Below are 19,954 nucleotides of genomic sequence, written 5' to 3'. Positions count from 1 at the left end.
TGCAGCTGTTTATAGCTGTTTACATTTATATATGTATATAATAACACACAACTATATTATGTGTTTTTCATCTCAGACCACACAGCCCGAGACCCCGGCTCTCGAGGAACCCCAGCTCCTCTGTGCCAATAACTACAGTAGGTACGTTACTCAAGCTTAATCTCCGAGTTTGACACATGTTGAAAATGTTTTATTTCTTGTAATTTACGAACAGTCTGATTACAGAAACTGGAACTTCCAGTCAGAATGCATTTTCGGACTGAATTACAACTGCAGCATGTACAGATTTGGAACAGACCTTCGTAATTGTCTATATTTGGTCATTATAGAAGTAGGAAACATGAGAGTCTGGTTGTGAGGCTATTTTGGGAAAACAAATGCAAGGGACTGAGATGATGATCTGACGTGGGGTTTTTTTTTTTGTTTTACCCCCTAGGAAAAGAGGGTCCAGATAATGTGCGTAACTACATTCCTGTGTGTGTGACAGATAACGATGGTCACGTGATCGACCTGGTGAAAGATCAGCTTCCAGAGATGCTGTTGTCCGAGGAGGACCGGCAGAAGAACCTGGAGCTGCTGGAGGAGGCGAAGAAAGTGAGCGATCGCTTCCTGACGCGTAGGGGACGGCGGTCTACGTGTAGCCTCACAGACTCTCCTACAGGTAACGGTTACGCCCACACGCAACCGGCTTTACAGACTTCAGCTCTCAACTGTGATATGTAAGGGATAAAACACTCGGGGCACGCTGATGTAGGAAAATAATCAAAGATAAGGATAAGATGTTACGATGAAACAAAATGCAAAGCAGACTAACTAACTGTTGCCACTCCAGAGTTGATTATTTTCCAATAATGGCACATCCTGAAGTCTTTTATTCCTCTTATAACACAGCAATTTACCTACAACCTACATATTGTACTATAATACTTTTTTATACTTGTATTTAATGTTGTGGAACCACCACAAGTTAATTCCTGTTCGCACTTATGCTATAGTAGCTATAAACGGTCTTTCCCTTACCAGCCTCTCTTTTTATCCCTATTGAACATAAAAAAAAAAAAAAAATTAAAGGGGGCAACTTGCCATGAGAAACTGCTAAATGTAATCTCCTCTGTCCTGAAGACTTTCCAGTGGCAGAAAACTTACTGACTGTTCCAAAGCACTGACGCTACAGACTCCTTCCAGACATAAATAAACATTTCCTCACAGTGCACTTTGACACATCAACAATTACACATTTTAATCTGTTTATATGCAACGTCCAAAATACAGCTCCTCCGGAATGAGCTGTCGCTATAGCAACGATGCGGTAACTACTTCTTTCTTCCTTCGTCCTCTGCTTCTCTTTCTTCTATCTTCTTCTCCTTCTTTCTTCTTTGTTCTTCTCCTTCTTCTCCTTCCTTCTTCTTCTCCTTCTTTCTTCTCCTTCCTCTTTGTTCTTTCTTTCTTTCTTTCTTCCTTCTTTCTCCTTCTCCCTTCTCCTCCTCTCCTTCTTTCTTGTCTTTCCTTCTCCTTCTTTTTCTTCTCCTTCCTCTTCCTTCTCCTTTCTCCTTCCTCTTCCTTCTCCTTTCTCCTTCCTCTTCCTTCTCCTTTCTCCTTCCTCTTCCTTCTCCTTTCTCCTTTCTCCTTCCTCTTCCTTCTCCTTTTCTTCTTCTTCCTCCTTCTCCTTTTCTTCTTCTTCTTCTTTCTACTTCTCCTTTCTTCTTTTTCCTTCTCCTTTCTTCTTTTTTCTTCTTCTTCTTCTTCTTCTTCTTTCTCCTTTTCCTTTCTTCTTTCTCCTTTCTACTTCTTTCTCCTTTCTTCTTTCTCCTTCTCCTTTCTTCTTCTTCTTTCTTGTCATTCCTTCTCATTCTTTCTTCTTTCTCCTTTCTTTGTCTTCATTCTCCTTCTCCTTTCTTCGTCTCCTTTCTCCTCCTTCTTTCTCCTTCTCCTTTCTTCTTTCTCCTTCTCCTTTCTTCTTCTTGAAGCTGCATTACTGTTATAGAAAATGAATCGAGACCTTCTGACCGATCACATGTTGAATTCTCTAATCTAATATCGACATTACCATTAAGACACAATTCGCACAGTTTTCCGAGGGCAACGGAGTCACAAGTCAGTGACTGGACGTTGAAATGCAGCTTTGTGTTGGATTTTACCAAGGCTTTCTACTTTTTCTTTCCATCATTGAAATGTATTACTTTAATAAAAATCGACTCGAACCCACCGTTTTGACAGGCTGCTCTGCTTTTCTGGCAGCCTTTCAATAAACCTACATGTTGTTCATTGTGAAAATGTCTTCAGGTATCGTGATACGATTATTTTCTGCCATATCAGCCGGCCCTACTTCACTCTCCTCTCCGCTCCAGTAGGCCTCGCAGGCTTTTACTAAACTCCTGGTTTAAAGCTGTAAACGCTGTACAGGTAGTGATTTCGGGCAAATTCAAATCTGCTCGGCATTCATCGGGTTCCTTTTCAGCTCTCTCGCCCAACCCCACTCCAGGCTCCTCTCCTGTTCACTCCAGAAGCAGCTCAACCTCTGCACCGCCACCACAAATGGGTACAGATGCTATACACTACTACTACTACTACTACTACTAGCTAGTTAAAATTGGTTCTTTATATATTTAGTACATTGTGCCAGTTATTTTATTATTTTCTTTTTTTTTTTTTTTTTTTTTGGTACCTTTTTATCTACAGAAGTCCTAGCAAATCCTCCTTCAAGCCCGAGTCAGGTTGGTTGTCTAGAATTCACAAAGTCATTACACACACAGCTGTATACCACTCCATCTAAAGACGTCCTTTTGTTGACTTGCTATAATATTAACGATCGTTTTGTGTGGGCAGAGGTTGGAGGTGCCTGCAGCGCGGGACCACGGAGAAGCAAATAAACCCGAGCAAGAGGTCAGTCTAGCTTCTCGTCACATGTCACCATTTCATTATTATTAAAACAAGTTAACTCGAAGTTAACATGCGACATAGACCATGCTGCAGTTTATCCAATCGTTTACATTTATGTAAATTATTTAGCTCGTCGGCTGGAGACGTCCGTTCGGAAAGGGAGAGTGTAGACAGATTTTTGTCGGGTTTTTCATCGTATGTACTCCCTCTAGTCTGATGTAAACTGACAACATGGCTTCTTTTATTAAAATAAATAAATAAATAAATAAAAAGGCAGGATATTTAAAGACCTACAGCGAAGTTTTTGAGTTTATTCTCAAAATTTTCATCTGTTCATGTTGATACTTTTGACTAGCGCCACCAATGAAACAAAATACACAACCACTTCATATTAAAATCGGACTGGTGTGACCGTTCAGTCATGTTCGCTGCTCAACTGGATCTGTAAGCAATGAATTTTACGTAACTGGACGTAAATGTACAAATGGTAGTTAAGCCGTTGTACAGAAACTTCAAGGGTTCTCACAGAGAGAAGGATTTTGATGTTCGAGGTGGCATTCTTTTTGTAATTTCGTATCAATTCAATAGTTGTACTGTATGTTTTGTTCCAAGGCCCAGGTCAGGTGTCATGTAAAATTCTGAAAATTGTCATAAAATAGACCAGAATGCCTGTTACTGTTAAACCAGATTCAACTGTGTTCCCGTGTAGACTCTGAAGAATTTTGTAGAATGGAAACCGCCTGAGAAGCGCAAGGTTTCCTCTGGCATGCTGACCCCCCGCCACACCGCCACCACCTCTGCGCCAACCAAAGAGCCCACTAGGTCTCCAAAGGATAGTGCGGAGCTGTGCGTCTCCATGGACGGGGGGAAAAAGCCAATTCCGGTTCCAGCGGTCCAGAAACCAGATAGCCAGACGCCGGCGACCGGAGTGGCCAAAGCGGTACAGCGGCCGGCCATGCAGCAAGCTCCGTGCACAGCTGAGATCAAGACCATCGGGGCCTTCCCGCCTCTCATGAGGGCCGTCTCCTGGGATACGGTGGGCTCTCTGAACATGAGGAACGGCGGACCCAAAGGAGAAGATGGCCTCTCTTATTCTGACAACCTGAAGCCTCCCGTGAGTGGCCAGAAATTATCCAAGCTGCGGGAGGTAATTCTTAAGATTCATGTCACTGCCTTTTCAGTGATGTTAATAGCTGAGAGAAGATTTTAGAACTTTTGGTAAGACATTTAAAAAAAGGACAATGCTGTGTTTCTTTGATGGTCTGATATGGCTGGATAATAGCAGACAGAAAGCAGCTCACAGGAATTGTTTGTCATTTTTCAGGAAAATAAGCTGTTGAGGAACCAGAGCATCTCGGGGTCAAAGCTGCCAGACCTGAGCGAGACGGCCGAACAGGACCGAGGTGCGACCCAAGAGTTGGCATTTACTCTACCATAGCGCATATAATCCTGCTATCACCTAAAAACCTGTTCTTCCTATATAAATGTACAAAACATGCAATTACGTGCACATACCAGAAGATGGCGATGCATGTCATCATGAACACCCTTGCATGTCTTTAGAGAAAGTTTCCAATACTAGCAAAGGTGTGTATTTATTCAAATAACACATGGCTTGTTGTCACGATCAGATCCGTCGTCTTCTACGTCCGAGTCCACAGCAGACGAGGAGTTGAAAGAGAAAGCAGACGCCATGCCCAATATATCAGACATCATGCTGCGCAAGCTCAAACTACACAGAGGCTTACCAGGCTGGTGAGCATTACACACGCATTATGAAATATATACAGTATCTTATATAGATAGATAGATAGATAGATAGATAGATAGATAGATATTTGCCATCTGTAGCAGTCGAATCACAATCTAAAGCTCAATGTCCTTTGTTTCAGTGCCCCTCCGCTCACAGAGAAGGAAGTCGAGGTGGGTGTCTCATCATCTCATTTCAAACTGTGGATGTTATTTCACGTGCCTTGATTTTTATTTATTTATTTTTAAAATTAGTCTCACATCAGGGCTTAAATTGAGATTCAGGTGGCAGGGAAGCTCTAGTCTTTCCTGAGTGCGAGCAATGTTGGACAACGATGCTGTTTAATTTTTATTAAATGGTACGTGAGGCGGCCGTGGCTCAGGTGGTAGAGCGGATTGTCCACTAATCGTAGGGTTGGAGGTTCGATTCTCGGCCCACATGCCGAAGTGTCCTTGGGCAAGACACTGAACCCCAAGTTGTTCCTGATATCAAGTTAGCGCCTTGCATGGCAGCTCTGCTACCAGTGGTGTGTGAGTGTGTGTGTGTGAATGAGACACAGTGTAAAGCACTTTGGATAAAAGTGCTATATAAGTGCAAACCATTTACCATTTATATTAATAATAATGTTGTTAAGTCAAAATAATGGGATATTATCTTGAAATAACGGGATATTATCTCAATTTCAACGTATGTCAAACTAACTTCCACTAAAGCAACGTCTAGCTTACTGGCTTAACTGGGAAACTGCATACATGACAAGAATTATATGCTAATATTCAATAAATTAGTCTTGATGAATTGTGGTGTTCAATACTAAGTAGAAATAATGAGAGGAGGTAATAATGAGGCGCTATTCAGTCTAAATGAAAATAAATCATGAGCTACTAAGTAGAAATAACATAACGTGATCTCTTGTATCGACAATTGTATCTGGCTGTACAAGCTACCATCATCCATCCATTTTCTGTACCGCTTATCCTACACAAGGTTGCGGGTAGCCTAGAGTCTATCCCAGGGGACTCTGGCCACGAGACACCCTGGATGGGGTGCCAACCCATCACAGGGCACTATCGCTCACACATTCGCACACTATAGACAATTTGGAAACACCAATCAGCCTACAACGCATGTTTTTGGAGTGGGGAGGAAACCGGAGTACCCGGAGGAAATCATTGATGCATGGGGAGAACATTGCAAACTGCACAAACGCAGGGCAGAGGCAGGAATTGAACCCCCAACCCCTGAGGTGCGAGGCAAACGTGCCAATCACTTGCATAACATTATAGCAGGAAAAGAACATCATAGCAATAATCTAAACCAGAGGTTCACAAACATTTTGTAGCTAGGAATCCCTATAAAGTCGAATTTATCGTTACCATTATTTAAATGTATATGTAAGTCATATTCTAGCTATTTATTACAGCCATAGAGCTTTTCATTCCTGAAATGTCCACCTATAGTTCAATCTGATATTAATAATCGACTTCTTATTGAGATGTTAAACCCATTCAATTCAAGTAACTAATATGCTAATAACCATAAGATCTCAATAATAAATGTAATAATTTTGATAACGGAGGATTGATTTTATACTGCTGTAACTCAATGGGAAAAAAATTAATAAATAAAAATCGCAGCCCCACTGGCTACGCTTCCCCAGACCCCACGTTCAGAATCACTGATCTAGGAATCATTCATTAATGTAGTAAGTTAAGATATTGCAAAACAGCAGAAAGGATTGAAAATGTATTGTAAATGAATGTCAAACTCGGGATGAGGAAATCATAACTGTAAACATGCAACACCAGAAAACGTCAGGGACCCTAATTGTCTACGACTGTTCTAATGTCACATGATCATGCGTAGTGTGTAGCTGTCTAGGGGTTATCCATCAGTTCAATCAAATTTACCAAGGTTGTACTAGAAACGTTTCACTTCCATCATATTCTAGGTCTGAAGCTCGGCTCTGCTTATTGTTCACGTAAACCGAAGGTCTTGGAGCTTTGCTGTGTGTCTGAGTCGGCATGGAGGGAAGCTCGACCCACCAGAGAGGGTTGATTTTGAAATAAACCCTGTTAGAGGTGGGATTATGAGGATGATTGGAAGGATAACTTTTTATTACACAGCGATGAGTCATAACGTTGTTGTACCGAACTTTCCAGTGTTTGCTACTGGTCAATGGTACACCGTGTCCCTGAAAGTGTTTTGAAAGTACTAAAGAATGGAAAAAATCCATGGCACTCTCAAGCCCAGCTTAGGATGAACCAATTTGCAAGACCTTAGTGGTTTCCTGTCCTCTACATGGAAGCACAAACATGCCTTGATGCCTGGATGTGAGCTGCCCCCAGGATGACGCTAGCAAGCTGGCCAAGGTCAAGGCCTGGTATTTTGCTCTTGGTGGCTTTTCCACCTCTGACATTCACGCTCGGCTATTTGCTACCCCTTGCTTTGATCATAACCGTAAAACAGAGAGACTTTCAGGACATTTCTGCATCTCTACATCCATCTCTGCTTTGATCTCCTGCTTAATGAGCTGAATACTAAACGGCTGGGCATTATTGTTTTTCTCCTGGAAGGTTTATAGGGCACTCTGGGTTTATCAGATGCCAATATTTTCTTTTTGTTGGCCTCCTTATAAGGCATTCCATCCTCTGAGTGATTGACCTTGTTTATGACGGTCACCTTGTATATTGGTTTCCAGTTGAACCTCTATGTTTCCTGGCTTTTGTGTATGTTCTCTTTTCTTTGTCCGGCGGACAAATGACGCAAGATGTATCCTCTTCCTGCAGAATGCCTTTGTGCAGCTGTCTCTAGCATTCCGAAATGACAACTACACGCTGGACACCAGACTGAAGCAGGCAGAGAGGGAACGCAACCTTACGGAGGAGAACACTGAGAAGGAACTGGAAGAGTTTAAAAACTCACTGAAGGTGAGTCTAGTGGGGGGGGGGGGGACTGACCCCATATTCCTCGTAGAGCAGGAGTTCTTAACCTTTTGATAGGTATGCAAGATCTGCCTATTGGCACCACCTCCAGGCCATGGAAGATAGGCTAATGTCGATTTAACAGCTGAACATGATCATCAGTTGGGTAGGGGAGGGGGAGTGGTATATACAGGGTGGCAAACTCCAAATAGGGGTCTCATGCAGGAGGGGGGGGGGGGTTAAGAACCCATGTCATAATATTTATGTATAGCAGATGTAAAATTGGAAGTTTAAAGAATGGGATTTGGGATTTAATGGGATTTAAGCAGGTAGGTCTAGAGAGTACGACCTTACTAAGAAAACTGAGAGGGAATTAGAAGTATTTAAAAACTCACCGAAGGTCAGACTAGTGTGAAAGACACTCCATATTCCTCATGGAGATTGAACAGTAGCAGACCCAGAATTGAACCTTGAGGCATACCATTTGATGACTCTTGACATCTTAAGATGTTACTCCCTGGTGCTGCATAATATTCATGGCCCTATAGCTTTATGTTTATGAACAGCCTAGGACTGAACCAAGGAAGATGTTGCATTATTGCACTAGATTGACTGACTGTTTCAAAATCACACAGATTTTGCACACAGACTTTGTCAGGATGGGTTTGAAGAAACGACAGGATTTGGTATTTAACTGGACAGGTCCAGGGAGTGCAGCCTTACTGACCAGAACACGGCGAAGACTAGTGTGCAAAAAGACACCATATTGCTCATAGATATTGAATAATAGTAGACCTAGAATTGAGCCTTGAGGCACGATCGACTGTCCCAACTTTATTGGAGTGTGTTGCAGTCATGAGATTTGAAATAGTGTATATTTTCAAAAATTACATTCACAAAGTAAAACATCCAACAATGTGTGTTTTAATATAGAACAGCGTGAACTGAATTTTCAAATGACTCTTGTCTTTTTTTTTTTTTTTTTGCATGTTCCATACTGTCCCACTTTATTTAATTAAAATAATGTTACTTATTGAAGCAAAAAAAGTTCTCCAATACCAACTGGGCCTGTATGAAAATCTATTGGTCCCCATAGTTACTAACTTCCAAAAATCTAGGAAACTGAAAAGAACCACAGTGACAGCCGTTATCTCCAAATTGAAAAACTCCTGCACAGTCGTGAACCTACCCAGAAGTGGCCAACCCTCCAAAATTCCTCCATGAGCACAGCAACTACTCATCCAGCAAGTTACAAAAGAGCCAACAGACGAACATTTAAGGCTCATCTGATTTTTGCCAAAACACACCTTGCTGATCCTCAAACCTTTTGAGAGAATGTTCTGTGGACTGATGAGTCGGAAGTGGAACTGTTTGAACGACAGAGGTCTTGTTACATCTCGCGTAAACCAAACGCAGAATTCCACAAAAAGAACATTGTACCTACGGTCAAGCATGGTGGTGGCAGTGTGATGCTGTGGGGATGCTTTAATGCTTCAGGGCCTGGGCAACTTGCAATAATTGAAACACTGATTTTCTGATAAAAGGCAGAATTCGTAAGTTCGCAAGTTGAAACTCGAGCGCAGATGGATTATGCAGCAAGACAATGATCCAAAGAGTAGGAGTAAGTCCACCTCTGAATGACTCAAAAAAAAAAAAGCTAAATTCAAGTTTTGGAGTGGTCTAGTCAAAATCCTGACTTGAACCAGTTTAGATGCTGTGGCAGAACCTTAAACAGGCAGTTTATGCTCGAAAACCCTCCAGTGTGGCTGAACTAAAGCAGTTCTGCAAAGAAGAGTGGGTCAAAATTCCACCACAGCGCTGTGAAAGACTGATCTCTAGTTATCGGAAGCGTTTGGTTGCAGTTATTGCTGCTGAAGGTGACACAAGGAGATTTTAAGTTTAAAGGGGCAATTAGTTTTTCACATGGGTGATAGGCGTTGGATAACTTTCTTTGCTTCAATGAAACAAAAACTGTATCGTTTACTCGGGTTGCCTGTGTTTTATGTTGTATTTTGTTTGGATATCTAAAACTATTTAGTATGTGAGACACACAAGCAGAAGAAATCAGGCAAATTCTTTTTCACAGCACTGCAGGTTGTGGACAATATCAGAACTGTCATTCCCCATGTGCCCCATTATTTGCAGTGTAAATAATTTGGTTTTGGGTGGATAAATAAACTCTTCCATCCCTTGGGTGTGATGAGGATTTCATTGTTGGAGCTGTGAGAAGAGAACACTTCTGAGATGGTACAGTTGATGAGCATATCCGTGTTTAAGCATAAGCAGTCCCGTTGAATTCCCCGAAGGCCAGAGAGCAAAGTTCACATGTCTTTTCTGTTTCAGACCACAGTGTCTCTCTGGCAGAATGCAGAGCAGAGGGAATTCTACCAGCGCCTCATCGAGACCGTAGCTGTACTGCACCGCCTCGCCAACCGTCTGTCCAGCCGGGCAGAGATGGTGGGTGCAGTGCGACAGGTAAGCCAGTCCGTGCTCTGCTGCAAGACCAGAGCGAATAAACTCCTAATGCCCATATGCTTATTCTGTTCAAGTGGTTTAAGGGGAACAGGAATGCGCCTTTTCCCAGCAGATAAGATTCGTTTGTGAAAGATTGAGCTCAATGTTATGCTTGCCCTTAAGGTTAATGTGAGGGCCAAAGTAAACTTTGTGAATGGAGAAACACTGAGAAGTGCTTGGTTGCATGTTGTCCATGGCAACGTTGTTAATATTAGACTCTGCATACCTTAGGGGTTGCTGCGAGTGTCCTTCGTTCCATTAGCCAACTTTATACCAGCTTCTATTAGTGTAGCTCTGAATGCCTTAATGATGCAAGATCCTACATCTTTATGATCGCAAAACAATTTTCTCTGGAGGAAAAAACAGATAGAAATGGCAGCATTGTCAGCGTGGTGTGAATTCTGGCTCTGACAGTTCCTCAACCTCGGCTCCATCACTCCAGTTCATAATGGGTCGCAGTTTAGTTTTAATCCCACTGACGCAGTTTTATTTTTCATTTGAACCTGACTGTGATATTTTCTAACGAATTTACTTGGTTCCCAAAATATAAACCATCTAGAAGCCTTATTTAAACCAGTGCAGCCCTGACTAGGCAGATACTAAGAATGAACACTGTACATTCATGTTAATAAGCGTGGTCAGCTTTTTACTTTTTTTTTATTTATTTAAACTGTGTCTGGTGCACCGCTCTAGTCTCAACCAGATGCCCCTGACCCTTTCTGGCATGCTTTCAAAAAAACAAAACGAAAACCAATGAATAGTGCATCTCTGATTCATATCTGTTTTTGGACCACATTGCCTGTTGATCCAGAATAATGAACAGTGGATACAAAAAGTCTACACACCCCTGTTATAAAATGGCAGGTTTTTGAGATGTTAAAAAAACAAAACAAAACAAAAAAAACAAAACAAGAAATGATGTTGGGGGGGTGCGACAAAAAAGCTTGCATAAGTGTACGCACCCTTTTATAGTTGCGAATGTGGCAGTGTTCAGAATCAACCAATCACAATGAAACTCGTGTTAAATACTAATTAGTGTACACCTGCCGTTAATTAAAGTGACCAATTAACCCCAAATAAAGTACAGCTGTTCCGATAGGATTTTCCTGACATCTTGGTAACGTCCAACTGGAAAAGCCGTCGGCCGCAAAGAGCTTACAAAGCAGGTACGGGATCTCATTGTTTGAAAAATATCAATCAGGAGGGGGTTACAAAAATTTTTTTACAAGTCATTGGAAGTACCCTAGAACACTGTAAATGCTATCAACAAGTGGAGAAAATCTGGCTCGACAGTGACCCTACTAAGAACAGGATGTCCCTCTAAAATTGATGAGATCAGGAGAAAACTGGTCAGGGAGGCTGCCAAGAGGCCTAGAGGAACAATAAAAGAATTGCAGCAATTTCTGGAAAGCACTGGTTGCTCCCTACATGTGACAACGATCTCCCGAATTCTTCATATGTCTAGGCTATGGGGTAGGGTGGCAGAACGAAAGCATTTTTTAAACCAAACAATAGATAAAAAAAATTCATCCAATCTCCCAGAACCATGTGAAATAATGTCTAATGATTGAAGTTAAACTTTTTGGCTATAACACCAAAAGATATAGGTTTGGCACAAATAAAACACAGCACTTCAACAAAAGAACACCCTCCCTACGGGGAAGTGTGGTGGTGGCAGCATCATACTTTGGGGCTGTTTTTCTTCAGCTGGAACTGTGGTTTTAATCAGGGTGGAGGGAATAATGAACAGCTCCAAATACCAGTCCATTCTGGTGCAAAACCTTAAGGCTTCTGCTGAAACACTGAAGACGAGGAGGAATTTTACCTTTCAGCATGACTACGACCCAAACAACTGGTTAAGAGGGCTAGCTCTGTCCTGGTCTGCCTTCTGGACAGCGTAGAGGTGGTGGTGGAGCGGAGGATGTTAGCAAAGCTGGCGTCAATCATAGGCAGCTCCTCTCACCCCCTGCATGAGACGTTGGGGTCCCTGAGCAGCTCCTTCAGCAGCAGACGACTGCACCGTCTGTGTAAGAAGGAGCGCTACCGCAGGTCCTTCATCCCCACAGCAGTCAGACTCTTTAATGTAAAAACAACACAAAGTAGCACTGCTAGCTGTTAAGCAGCATCAGCCAACACGTTCATAATACTCTGCACTATGTATATTTATTAATTTATTAATCTTTTTGTTGCTCACCCTCTACTGTGACCTGTGCAATATTCCATTCGTTACTTATCTGTATACGAACGAGGTGTTACTCATCTGTATATATTCTTATACATCTGTACATAAAAGGAGGTGTTCACAGTTTACTTATTATTATTATTATTATTATTATTATTACTCTTATTCTTATTTTTCTATTCCTATTATATATTTTAATTCTATTTAATGTGTATTTCCCTATCTGTTGTTGTCATTGTTGATCCCACACTGAGGAAATTCCCACTTTACAACAGCTCAAAGTTTTCTTATCGTATCATGGCTGACCCTGCGCTCTGATCCCAGCTTCCTGACAGGCTGGGGTATGCGAAGAAAACAATTTCACTATGCTCTACTGTATATGTGACCAATAAAGACTCATTATCATTATTATTATCAAAACAAACCTCCAGAACAACAAAGGCGTGGTTTCACTAAAACAAGTTCAAGGTTTTGGAACGGCCCAGCCAGAGTCCAGAGCTAAATCCAGTCAAAGATCTGTGTGGTGACCTGAAGACGGCTGCGCGCAGGAGATGCCCAGCCAAATTGACGGAGTTGGAACGCTTTTGCAAGGAAGAATGGCAAAATGTCGCTAAATCGAGACGTGTCCTACCGATCGACTCTTCACCAAAAAGGTTGAATGCTGTGATTTTAAAATCTAAAGGTGCTTCAACAAAGTATTAGTTAAGGGGGGTGCACTCTTATGCAACCAGGTTATTGTACTTTTTTTTTTTCTTTAATTTTTTTTCCCCCTAAAATGATTCTTATTGTTTTTCACTTTAATAGGTTAAAAGTTCACAATAAAGATAGAAAAGGTTCTGACATGATTTATGATGGTTTCACAAAAACCTGGCATTTAAACAGGGGTGTGTAGACTTTTTATATCCGCTGGATTTATTTACATCTCCTGTCGTTACAATAGAATATAGCAGCACATTTTTAAAGATGTTTTGATCCAACACAAAGGATATTAAGCCTCAACTTGATGTTAGTCAAAACATCCAGCCCTACTGAATCTTTATATTATGCTGATTATTGAAATAATTGTCCAGGCATCAGTGAGTATAAAGATGTTATGTCTTGGTGTTTGGTGTTCATGACTTTGTGTTTGAACATGGCAGGAGAAGCGGATGAACAAGGCCACTGAGGTGATGATGCAGTATGTCGAGAACCTAAAGAGAACCTATGAGAAGGATCATGCAGAGCTGATGGAGTTTAAGAAACTAGCCAACCAGAACTCGCCCCGTTGTTATGGAAGCTCAATGGAAACTGGAGGTAATCTGTGGAGCAATGATGACTCCAGTGCTGAATGAATTGTACATTTCTGAATGCTAATTGTTTTTGATTTGATGCTTTTCTTTTCTGGATTAGATGACGGAGTTCCACGTGCAGCGAGATCTATGTCTTTGACAATGGGAAAGGTATTACGTTTTCCAATGAATCATCTGTTCATATGAATCAATGAATGATTCAAATATTTTAGATGTGAAAAAAATGCATCAGAATGGTTTGGTAAGATGGAAGGAATATGAATTCTGCGTACTTTATACTCCAAGGCTTTACCCAGAAGGAGAGTCAGCGTAGCTGTGGTCCCCAAATTTAATCTCCTGAACATTCCTGGTCAGACTCCAACCACAGGGGGTCCTGCTCCAGGTCCTGGAGCTAATTTTTGCACTGCTGCTGGCCCCGGCCCCAGCCCCGGCACTGGCCCTGGTGCACTTCCTGTACTGGTGAGCTCCATTTTGGTCAACTCTTCCTGTCGGACAGCAGTGTAGCCCTCCATTCTGTGTCTGTTGGGTGATTGATGATGTTTTCAGTGTTGATGTAAGAGAACTGTATGTACTTTATCAGCAACACGTGCAAGAAGTTCTGGTCATTTGTCAAGAACTTGAGCAAGAACGAGGGTTAGAAATTTCATTTGTGTTCCTCGTTTTAATGTTTAGTGCGAGGCGAACAGTTTGAAGAGCGACTCCACTTCAGATCCGGCGCAGCAAACAGCAGGGGAAATGTGAGTAATTTAAATACTAAACACTTAACAGAAATATGCCCAAGAAATTTCAAGCCCTGGAAATGTAATCTTCGAGTCCCAAGGTCATTTATGGTTCCTTCAAAACAAGATTCTTTATCGTGGCCTCTTGTGATGCTGCAGGATAATTTGTTTGTTTGTTTCACCCTGAGGAAGCCCCTGTCAAGGAGTGGGTCGGTTAATCATTGAGACTAAAATATTTACCAGCCTTGGATAGTGTTAGATGTGCTACGAGAGCCCCAAATGCAGCAGGTTTAACATGCTATTCTGAGATTTAAACTAAACATTCGAGCTGGAGTGTTTGACACAGTCCAGGCATCTGGCTCACTGCTCACTCTTGTTAATAAGTTGAGACTAAAAGCCCCATCGTGCCATGTCTCTCATCTGAAGCCCGATATTTGGGCATGAGAGAACAGGTTTAATACCCTGAGTACTAAATGTTCAAACAGTGATGTGTTTTTTTAAGACACAAGTTTTACATAATGTCCGGCTACTTGCCTAAAACGTACATTATAGCACATTCTGCGTAATGGTACAAGTTTATAGCTCCAGTGCTAACTCCTCTTTCCTATTTGAAAACAATGCAGTGGAAAAGTTCTGCTGGAGCAGGAAGGTGAGGCAGCTAACCCAGCCAAAGCTTCCTGTATTCCAGAAGAGATCAGAGCTGAGATCAAGGCCAAGATCGAGGAGGAAGCCTACAATAAAGGGTAATGCCTCAATGTCTTCGATTCCACACACACATTAGCATCTCCAAGCGATACGTGGTGTTCACAGGCTGTTGTTTTGACGGCGATCATGTAGAAGTGACTGGCTAGGGTAAAACTACTGTATGTGAATGGGTCGAGTCAGCTTTATTGTCGCAGTAACATGCTCCTATGGCTAATGTAAAGTGCATACGACAAAATGCATGGCGACGACGACATGAGATAGTGGACAGAGGTATTGCATACACACACAAACCTAACTACAAATACAAATCTAATCATTAAAAAAAGGAAAGCTTACAGATAAAGAAATGCATTTATTTAGGTTTTTCAGAACCCACTGGTTTCATTTGTCTGAAAAATATATCCCAGGTCAAAGTACTTTGCAATAATTTTGCCAGAGTCTCCTAATCTATTAATCTATTATTATATTATAAAATATCCAATCAAACCATGCCTCTTGTATTTGCTGACCTCCACGCCATCTTACTAGATGGCCAGATCACTGGTTTGCATATTTCAGTTTTTTCCTATGATCTGGAATGGTGCTCCTGGCTGGCTCACCAATCCTAAGGTCAAAGCCCATGACAATGTGTTGGAAAGTTGAAGTTAAGCATCGTTAGTCTAAAGCTAGTGAACTTCCACTGGTGCATGACGAGATGACTGTTAATGGTAAGAGACAGTCCGTTGTGACTCTTGCTTCATATATTGTGAGATGTAAGAAATTTGTGTAGACTGTGGCTATATGGAGCATTCTCCAAAAACAGATACAGGCATCACTGGTAACCAGTTTGATGCAGATTCATGCACCAACCCACAAACAGAACAGCCTATCTAGTTGGCATCAGTTGTAGCAAATGCGTTGACATGTAACACTCACCAAGTTTGCTTGAACTAGAGTGCACGGATGTCACAAACTCTCTTGTTTGTGTCATCAGTAAACCGTTGCATTGGTTGGACCTTGAGTTGTCGATCTTCAGAACACCGCTTGAATCAGGGTCGAGTTGAGTTCTCGATCTTTAGTTGGGTCTCGTCTTCCGTAACTCCTGGCTGGCTCACCAGTTATGTTGAGATTTTTAGAAACCATCTATAAATGAGGTCATCATGTCTCCTACATAATGCTCACAGTGTGAAATAGGTGGACGCCAAAACAACTTGCCCATTGTTAGCATATCAGGCACATAAAACACGTGCATGATGGACCCAGATTTATATTTACGTTCCAACAAATATGGCTACGTGAAATCTTGAATAGAATGCATGTACATCTGCAGGTATCAGGAAGGACTGAAAAGACTTAAAGAGCTCCAGGAAATGAAGGAGCAGGAAGAGAAGGCAGAAGAAAAAGAGACTGAGCCAGAAGAGATAAATGGAGAAGAGCTGGAAGAAGAAAAAAAGCCAAGCAGGTACTGAGAAATTATCGATCTGTTTAAAAGGCTGTTTATAGTTCATTTATTTTCCCTAAATGTTTAGGCTTTAAGTAAGGAATTAAACATTCAGGGTCATGCTGTTGAGGAAGATGTAATCTGGTCCAACACAAAGTGGATTATTTACCTATACAGGATGTAACAAAGTGTTTTATTCCTCTTATACCACAGTGATTGGCTAATGTTAATGATTTTTAATGGATTAATGAACCCTATGACATGCGTTTTTTTTATATTATTATTATTTTTTAATAAACCATTTATAGATACAGTAAATGTTACAGATTGTCCATGAGACAAAAATGATGGCATGTCCCCTTACATTATAGCAGCTATAAATAGTCATTCCATCACCAGCCTCTTTTTATTTCATTTATTTACGCCCCCCCGCAGTTAAAAAGCCAAAAAACACAGGTTGTTATGCTATCATACTGTTACACGGCGCTGACACTGGAGACTCCTTCTATAAATGTTAACGATCTAACAGAAGTCGTAATGAAATCAACGACTATACAGTTTTAATCCATTTATTATTAGTAGATTATTTAGATTCTGTATCGTCCATCATACAAATCGCTCAGAATGAGCTGTTACTATAGAAACGATAATGTATCAGAATGAGCAGATTAATATAAACACCTTTGGACCAATCAGATTTGAGACTTGAACAGTGCTGTGGTATAAAGCGAACTAGCTTTGAATTTCTGGTAGATAGCTTTGTAAAACTATCATATCTGCTATAGTGACCCTGGAGACTCTTACATCCAACATCTGCTTCAGGTTAGTGTGGTGGTGGTGGTGTTAGCCGATTTAGCTGGACCTTGTCATAAGAAACCCAGTTTTAGAAAACCCGGTAAATGAATATTTTGACCATCTATATTAAATTCGTTTTTATTTCTACCTTGGCAGGTTTGAACGAGTTCTGGAAGTCCTTGAACGAATATGTCCAAAGATCTTCAGGAGGAACCGGACGCTATGGATTGTACTTACTTTGTTCTTAGTAGTGTTCCTTTTAGTCAACCTCATAAACTTCTTCAGCAACCTCTACGCCGATCACGCAGACGCAACGGCAGAAAAGTCCAACGTTCCTGGCAAGAAGAAGTTTTTAGGACTGCATGTCGGATCAAAAAGTCCGAGTCCAGAGTAACACCAAAACTGCACTTCAGAGACGGTTTGAGGAGTTGATTAACTTGAACCTTTGGAACCTTCATTGTGTCATGAGGAACCAAATAACTTAATTTAAGCTGTTTTTTTTGTTGTTTTTTAACGGAAATGGGCAAAATCGCAACAAATCCTGTCGAGTGCGAAGTCCTTGTAAGATTATATATATAGTTTGATCTGTAACAATTCGAGGCAATGGTCACATTTAATGAGATTTGAGATTACATTACCACTCAAACTTTACTATTTTATTCTCAGGTTGAGAAATTAAGGACACTATTTACGAGCTTTAATCTCTGGTATGGGTTTTGAAATTCATCGCTGACGTCTTCATCATCTGTTTGATCTAGCATTCCGGGGTAGCTTTTGCGTTCAATTTTTGTGCAACACGATAGATTTCGATTTTCGATTCGGTAGATTTTCAGATGTGACGTGTTGGATGGTGTCCTTGGAGCACGTTAGTGTGAAGAATTTTCCACACCAAAAAAAAACAACAAAAAAAAAAAAAGTCAGACAACACTTACCTTCTTTCCTAGCACCAGAGGTTTGTCATTGTTTTAGATCATTAATTTTCAAGTGTGTTAATGGTTTGTTGTGCCACTCCACTCCTGTTAATAAAGGGGCCTTTTTTAAAAAAAAAATAAAATAAAATAATAATAATAAAAAAAAGGTCCAGCAGTTTCACACACGGTAATAAAATGCGCTACGTGTCACAATCTTGTTTTTATTTATTTATTTATTATTTTTTTTTTTAATTTTTTAATTCAGCTCAGTTAACCCTCACACTGTTAGTAGTGTATTAACCTCTTCCTTCATATTATAGTTAAACCAAGCAATGGGATTACATACCTGTATGATGGTAGGGTACGTTATATCGCGATGAGGAAATCTCAAATGGTTCTAATATCAGTGCTGTTACAATGCTGTTCTAGGAAAATAATCAAGCACGTGATGCTGTGACGAAACAGATTTACATCCCAAAGTTGATTATTTTCCAACAGCCTGTCCAGAAGTGTTTTAGTCATCTTCTACCACAGCATTTTACCAATCAGTGTTTTATTTATTAACTAATGACAATTCATACTTTTTAAAAAAAATTTTTTTATCCATTTATAGCTACATTTTAATGTTGTGGAACAAGTGAAACCAGTCTTATCGCTAATGTTATAGCAGTCACTGTGTAAACAGTCATTTCGTCACCAGCCTCTCTTCGCGCAACCCCAAAAAAACATAGCTTGTCAAGTTGTTTTTTTTTTGTTTGTTTTTTTATAGCTTTACTGTGTACTTTTTATCTGTTTATGATTGTGTTTCATGCTGTACAAACATTTCCCTAACCAGCCTCTTTCTTTCTCTAGCTTTCTTTTGAATTTAACGAGGCCAAAAAAAACCCACACCAAAAAAAAAAATCCCAGAAGTTGATTATTTTCCTTTAACAGCACATGCTGAATTGTTTGCCACACTAATTTTCCAACAGTTCCAATTTTTAATTTATTCATCAACACCACGTCATGGTTTTTAAACACTGATGGTTACATTCGATGATGTGGGATGTTCACAAAACACGTTCGCTCCGGTTCAAATGTACGGCTCGTGTTATAGCGGCTATAAGGCGGTCACTTGCTAGGCTCTTACAGTTGATGATAAATAAATAAAGGCAGCTTGTCACGTTGCAGAGAAACCGCAAAGCGTGAAAACCCTTCTACCCCGAAGACCTTCCTATGGCAGAGAATTTCCCGTTACAAAGCGCTGACACTGGAGACTCCTTCCATAAACGTTAAACGTCTCCTTAAAGAAAACGCCATATCGACGTTTACACGCTTTTCTTTGTTACAACAACTACACGTTCTTAATGTTTTATTATTAGTCTTTAGATAACGTCACTCATCCACCATACACGTCCCTGTCAATGAGCCGTCGCTATAGAAACGATAACGTATTCGAACGAGCGCGTTGATATAAACTTGTGATTTTTACAGACACACTACTGTCAGGGTTGCTGTTGTAGAAAATGAATCTCCACCTTCTGAGAAATCAGAATGGAGAAATCGACAGAGCTGTGGTAGAGCAGGTGCGGCAAGTGCAATGAATTCGAGTAAATCTGCAAAATTTTCATAAATAGTATTGTATATTTAGTAGAACTGATGGAGGAACTGAAAAACAACACGGCTCATTGGTTTTTTTTTTTCTCCTAGCGTGCAGCATTTTGTCACGTTGTCATGATGAGTCGATATTACGCAAACCTCAGCAGGGAACAAAAGTGCACGATTAATTCCGATAGAAAAGCTGCTGACTCGCTGATGATGGCTCATACTTCCTGTATTCCTGTGTCATTTCCCCCATCTGTGGTGTGTGTGTGTGTGTGTGTGTG

The 19,954-nt window shown here is 40.8% G+C and overlaps 1 protein-coding gene across 2 annotated transcripts in view; it reads left to right on the top strand.

Moving 5' to 3' along the window:
• Positions 1-19,938, top strand: part of mrvi1 (murine retrovirus integration site 1 homolog) — a 37,847-nt gene extending 17,909 nt beyond the window's left edge. The window contains exons 9-26 of one of the 2 annotated variants that reach the window (XM_053634010.1): positions 77-141; positions 488-661; positions 2,459-2,539; positions 2,680-2,714; positions 2,827-2,883; positions 3,590-3,994; positions 4,205-4,283; positions 4,512-4,635; positions 4,773-4,803; positions 7,420-7,560; positions 9,898-10,029; positions 13,390-13,543; positions 13,640-13,689; positions 13,825-13,998; positions 14,212-14,276; positions 14,882-15,001; positions 16,273-16,404; positions 17,335-19,938. In XM_053634010.1, coding sequence (XP_053489985.1) covers positions 77-141; positions 488-661; positions 2,459-2,539; positions 2,680-2,714; positions 2,827-2,883; positions 3,590-3,994; positions 4,205-4,283; positions 4,512-4,635; positions 4,773-4,803; positions 7,420-7,560; positions 9,898-10,029; positions 13,390-13,543; positions 13,640-13,689; positions 13,825-13,998; positions 14,212-14,276; positions 14,882-15,001; positions 16,273-16,404; positions 17,335-17,572 — 2,257 coding nt within the window. In that variant the 3' untranslated portion in view covers positions 17,573-19,938. Of the gene's footprint in view, positions 1-76; positions 142-487; positions 662-2,458; positions 2,540-2,679; positions 2,715-2,826; positions 2,884-3,589; positions 4,028-4,204; positions 4,284-4,511; positions 4,636-4,772; positions 4,804-7,419; positions 7,561-9,897; positions 10,030-13,389; positions 13,544-13,639; positions 13,690-13,824; positions 13,999-14,211; positions 14,277-14,881; positions 15,002-16,272; positions 16,405-17,334 lie in introns of both variants that reach the window. The other variant, XM_053634011.1, reaches the window with a different exon arrangement.
• Positions 19,939-19,954: the final 16 nt, after the last annotated feature.

This window comes from Ictalurus furcatus, chromosome 10 (genome assembly GCF_023375685.1).
Source record: "Ictalurus furcatus strain D&B chromosome 10, Billie_1.0, whole genome shotgun sequence".
In the NCBI taxonomy this organism is placed as follows: Eukaryota; Metazoa; Chordata; class Actinopteri; order Siluriformes; family Ictaluridae; genus Ictalurus; species Ictalurus furcatus.
Note: the sequence above shows the minus strand (reverse complement) of the source record. Positions and strands in the feature narration are given on the sequence as shown.